Source organism: Helianthus annuus, chromosome 8 (assembly GCF_002127325.2).
Source record: "Helianthus annuus cultivar XRQ/B chromosome 8, HanXRQr2.0-SUNRISE, whole genome shotgun sequence".
In the NCBI taxonomy this organism is placed as follows: domain Eukaryota; kingdom Viridiplantae; phylum Streptophyta; class Magnoliopsida; order Asterales; family Asteraceae; genus Helianthus; species Helianthus annuus.
Window position 1 is genome coordinate 42,952,216 of NC_035440.2, and position 4,453 is coordinate 42,956,668.

A 4,453-nucleotide genomic window follows, 5' to 3' on the forward strand; every position below is an offset into this window, starting at 1 on the left:
ATTAATATCTCATTGTTGTGACTAGTAAAATAACGGAAACTTAACGGCGTTTGAGATATCTCATTGTTGTGAATAGTAACATAACAGAAACTTAACGACGTTTGAGTTCGTGATTTGTTGTGAACGGGTCATTTGGACGGTTCTTCACAGTACCTATGCAATCTACACCTCATTTGTACCCACTTTGGGGTTAAATAATTCAGTTGAAAAGTGTTATAAAAATATTTTTTTAATCAATCATACGTCACCTATATGTTTTCTTAAAAAAATTACTTTTGCGATTGTCAAGAGCTCAAACCGAACCTTGCTAGGGCTAGCTCAAGCTTAGCTTATATTTTAAACGAGCCAACATGTCATAGCTTGAGATACTCGATTGAACTGAAAACTTGAGCTCGAATGTGGCGCGATGAGGCGACTCAAAATAAAAAAAGAGTGGAGGACGAATTTGGTAGACTGGAGGAGAAAATTAAACGGATCGACATTAATCAATAATCAATCAAAGGGTGCTCTTGTTTATATATATAAAAATTAATATAATAATAATAGACATCAACTACGTACATGGATGGAGACAACCTATCGAGTTGCATGCACCAATGAAAAACCGAAAATCCAACATCTTATAAATATATCTTTGCACAAATATTCAGAGCTTAATTCTTGCTTACCTTACCGGAGCCATCTTCATACTCCTGTGGCGGGATAGAGTTCATTCTCGGCGGGCTCAGCAGCATTCCCTCCGCCATGTCAGATAACATATTTGGCATGTCAAATACTGCGTCCTGGTCCATAAATTCTCCACGTGTACTGCTTCCAGTCTCCTCCTTATTTGACGGATGTCGAGCAGCTGCTGCGCGTGCAGCTACCGCACATATGTCATCAGCAGTGGGACACTCAGGAAGAGGATCAGGCAGAACTGAGTCGGGAAAGTTTAGTAATGCATGAGATCCCTTGAGAGCCAATGCAGCCGCATCGTAAGCTGCAGCCGCCATCTCGGGTGTGGGATAGGTGCCCAACCAAATGCGGGTGGATGAGTGTGGAACCCGAATTTCAGAAACCCATTTTCCAGTCTTAAACCTGAATCTGATACCATGATACATCGGGTGTCGGCTGGTGGAGGTTCCGGCAGTAGGAGCAGGAGTGTGAGGGGGGTTAATATCATTTGTGGAGTTGCTGTGTGTACGGTTAGCCATGCAAGTTTATGGATGCTTATGTGGGTACTTATAAACGTTTTGGATGCATACGTGGGTTGTTTATTAACCAATAGAATTTATTTGTGGCTGGGAGGTAGTTGGGGGCCCATATGGAGAATATGATAATATATTTTGCGGATATTTTTGTTTTCCAAAAGAAGAAAAATATCTCAATCATTCCAAAAAACACTCCATATCATGTAACTGTCATGTAGAAGAAAAAGATCTCAATCTTTATTTTGACCTTCTATTTCCTATAAAGTACAGATAGACCCTCTTATTATGTAAATCTGAAATTGATGAATGAAAAACCAACTTAAAGAACTAATCTTACCCAATAACATTGTAATCATAATATCTAGCGCGCTAATACCGACCAAACACAAATAGAACCATTACTTTATGAGATACCAATGTATTGTACGGGTATCCAACCGGCAAAACTGGTACATTATTCGGTTTATACTTTAGCTCTTTTCTTATTTCGAACTTTTCGTATGGAATATATACACGTAATTACATAATAAGATATGAAAACCTTGAAAAATAAAAATAATTTGTCATTTTGTTAGTCTTTATTTAAGATGACGGTTCGATGTATAACTTACTTTTTGTGTTTTCTTGTAGAATCATAAAGCATTTATCTTTTTTATGTTTTGTCTTTTTCTTACGATAAAAAAAAAACACTTACACCATTAAGTAGTGTTTAAATTTTCGTTGATAGCATGATAAATAGATTCAAATAACATTAACACCAATTTTCTTCAAAATATTATAAAAGCTATTCTTTTGAAATAACCATTTACAACCTTGAATCTAAAATATCTCAAAACATATTGAAAGGCTAAATGCAATGTTTAATAAAGTACAAGGGGGCACATGAAATACTCTACAGGTACAATGACTTATTGGTAGTGTGCAATAAGTTTTGTTATTGTATAATATAATTTAAAATGATCAAGTATCTGGAACTTGCCTCAAAACATATTGAAATGCTAAGTTCAATAGTTTTAAGAGAAAATTCAAAAGAAAACATTGTTAACCAAAAACTTTCTAATACAAACATCATTGATTCTTTTCATCTATGTTTTGATAAAACTAATTTTAAAATCGAACATGACAAATATCATTGATCTTTTTTGAATAATTTCGGTAGCGCAATAGAGTATCCTTTTTATACTGTAAGCTATAGCGAGTGTCGATATTGGTAACGAATCAAACTGATTCCGACCAAACAAGATATTCACTTTTATATTTTTTTTGATCAACGTAAACACTTGTTGATATCCTTTTTTATACATCATAACTTTATTTTTTAGTTTTTTTGTTGATAATGAGTACCAGTGTTGTTGTAAACCAAACCGATACTAACCGAACTCCTAGCCAACACGTGGCGGAGTTTTACTAGTTTATTATAAAAGAAAGAAATTGAATATGAATTTAGTTATGTCAAACATCACAATTGAAACGTTATACCCTTGTACTTGCAATTTTACATATTTGGTCGTTGTACTAATTCTATTCGTTGACAAATACATCCAGAATAAAAACAAGACTAAGAGCATCACTGTGAATGATGATTTCTAAAAAAACAACAAGAACAGACAGGGGCTGTCTGGCAACATCTGAATGATTAAGTGCTGAACCAGTAAGATGTTTGAACTATTAAGTGCTAAACCAATAAGAGGTCTAAACTATTAAGAGCCTGTATAATGTTTATGTCACACTCCGACCACGTAAAACATCAAATCGTGGCGGAAACGTTAGGGAGTGTTGTAACAGAATTATTGTTCCACAACCATGGTAATTAAAATAATATTTTATTCATCACCCAAGGGTGGAATACATCGTTCAAAACAAGAACCAACATGTTACATTGTCTTAAAATAGGAGAAAACAAAAGTACATCACATAATTAAACTAAGTCTAGCTCCATTTTATATCACTAAGGCCCAAGTCCACCCTAGCGTGTCACAATCATCCTATGCAATTGCATTAGCTCCTGAAACACATGTGGAAATAGGTACGTCAGCATAAAAATGCCTGTGAGTAACATAGGTTTTGTGAAAATAGGATTCATGACTTAGGTTTAAGAAAATGTTTAACGAAAACTTGTCATGAATCTAGTTTAAGTGTTTGCTTATATAAAAATGTTTGAAAAGCGATAACAAATCAGTTAATATGTATGTATATAAAAGAATGATGTATGGTTAAAAGAATAACCAAGTAAAAATAAGTTGTATGAAATAAATTGTTTTGTAAAACAAAGTCTTGTGAAAAATATGTTATTTGCAAAAATGTATAAGTCCAAAATAAAATGATTTAAATAACGGTATGTCATGTAATACAATACAAGCACTTATATATAGGAAGTACCAGCGGCGTATCCTCCATGCTTGTAGCATACTACATACATATCGTTACTTAAGTCACTTAAACAAACCACCAAAGTATAAAGTTCATGTTTAAACCAACCATCAAATGTTCTTGTCTAAACCATTGTCAATGTTTAGAAATCCAAAATGAAGTCATGTAGTTATGTATGTGTAAACAAAAGTTATGTATGGTAAGTAAAAAAATGAGACTACTTAAACCATAAGTAAAAAGGAACAAAACAAAGTATTTTGAATAAATCATAAAGTTATGTTTTGCCAAGTAAAAGCATGTTTTATTGATACAAACATTTATGTGGTAAGTTAACGCAATTATCCAAGCCTTGAGACAGCAGGATAACCTTAGAGTAAAGGTTATCAAAGTAAAATGTTTTCGGATTCAGTCATTCCTTACACCCAAACAAACCAAGGGTGTCAGGAACGGGATTTGTCAAGTCCTATGGTACCATTACTTACTACCGAGCGGCATGATCGGTGTTAATGAATGTAACAAAGAACCGTTTATGCAAACCAAATGTTATACCAAATGTAAACAAGTTATGTGAAAACAATGTACTAAGTATGCTAAGTAAACATACAAAGCAAAAAAGTCATGTAAAACAATGTGCTAATATGCCATGTAAACATATATAGCAAAGTAATGTAATGTAAATCAATGTGCTAGCATGTTAAGTAAGCATACATAGCAAAACATAATGAATTCATGTACTAATAGTATACTAATGAACATAGCAAGTATATGATATGAAAACATGAAAAGCATGAAAGTAACAAGTAGGCACATGTGTTTCACCTCAAAATGTTTGGAAAACAGTAAAAGAGGGGTACTATGTACTCACTTGAGATTGCTTAGAAGTCCTAGAATAA

At 33.6% G+C, this 4,453-nt stretch overlaps 1 protein-coding gene across 1 annotated transcript; it reads right to left on the bottom strand.

The window, feature by feature from the left end:
- Positions 1-507: 507 nt before the first annotated feature.
- On the bottom strand, positions 508-1,193 carry LOC110871071 (ethylene-responsive transcription factor ERF024). The gene has a single exon (XM_022120041.2). It carries the CDS (start codon positions 1,191-1,193, stop codon positions 654-656), a length of 540 nt encoding a protein of 179 aa, XP_021975733.1. The 3' UTR covers positions 508-653.
- Positions 1,194-4,453: the final 3,260 nt, after the last annotated feature.

Bases quoted from the DNA above. Each gene is read 5' to 3' on its own strand.
- LOC110871071 (XM_022120041.2), bottom strand. From the start codon at position 1,193: ATGGCTAACCGTACACACAGCAACTCCACAAATGATATTAACCCCCCT.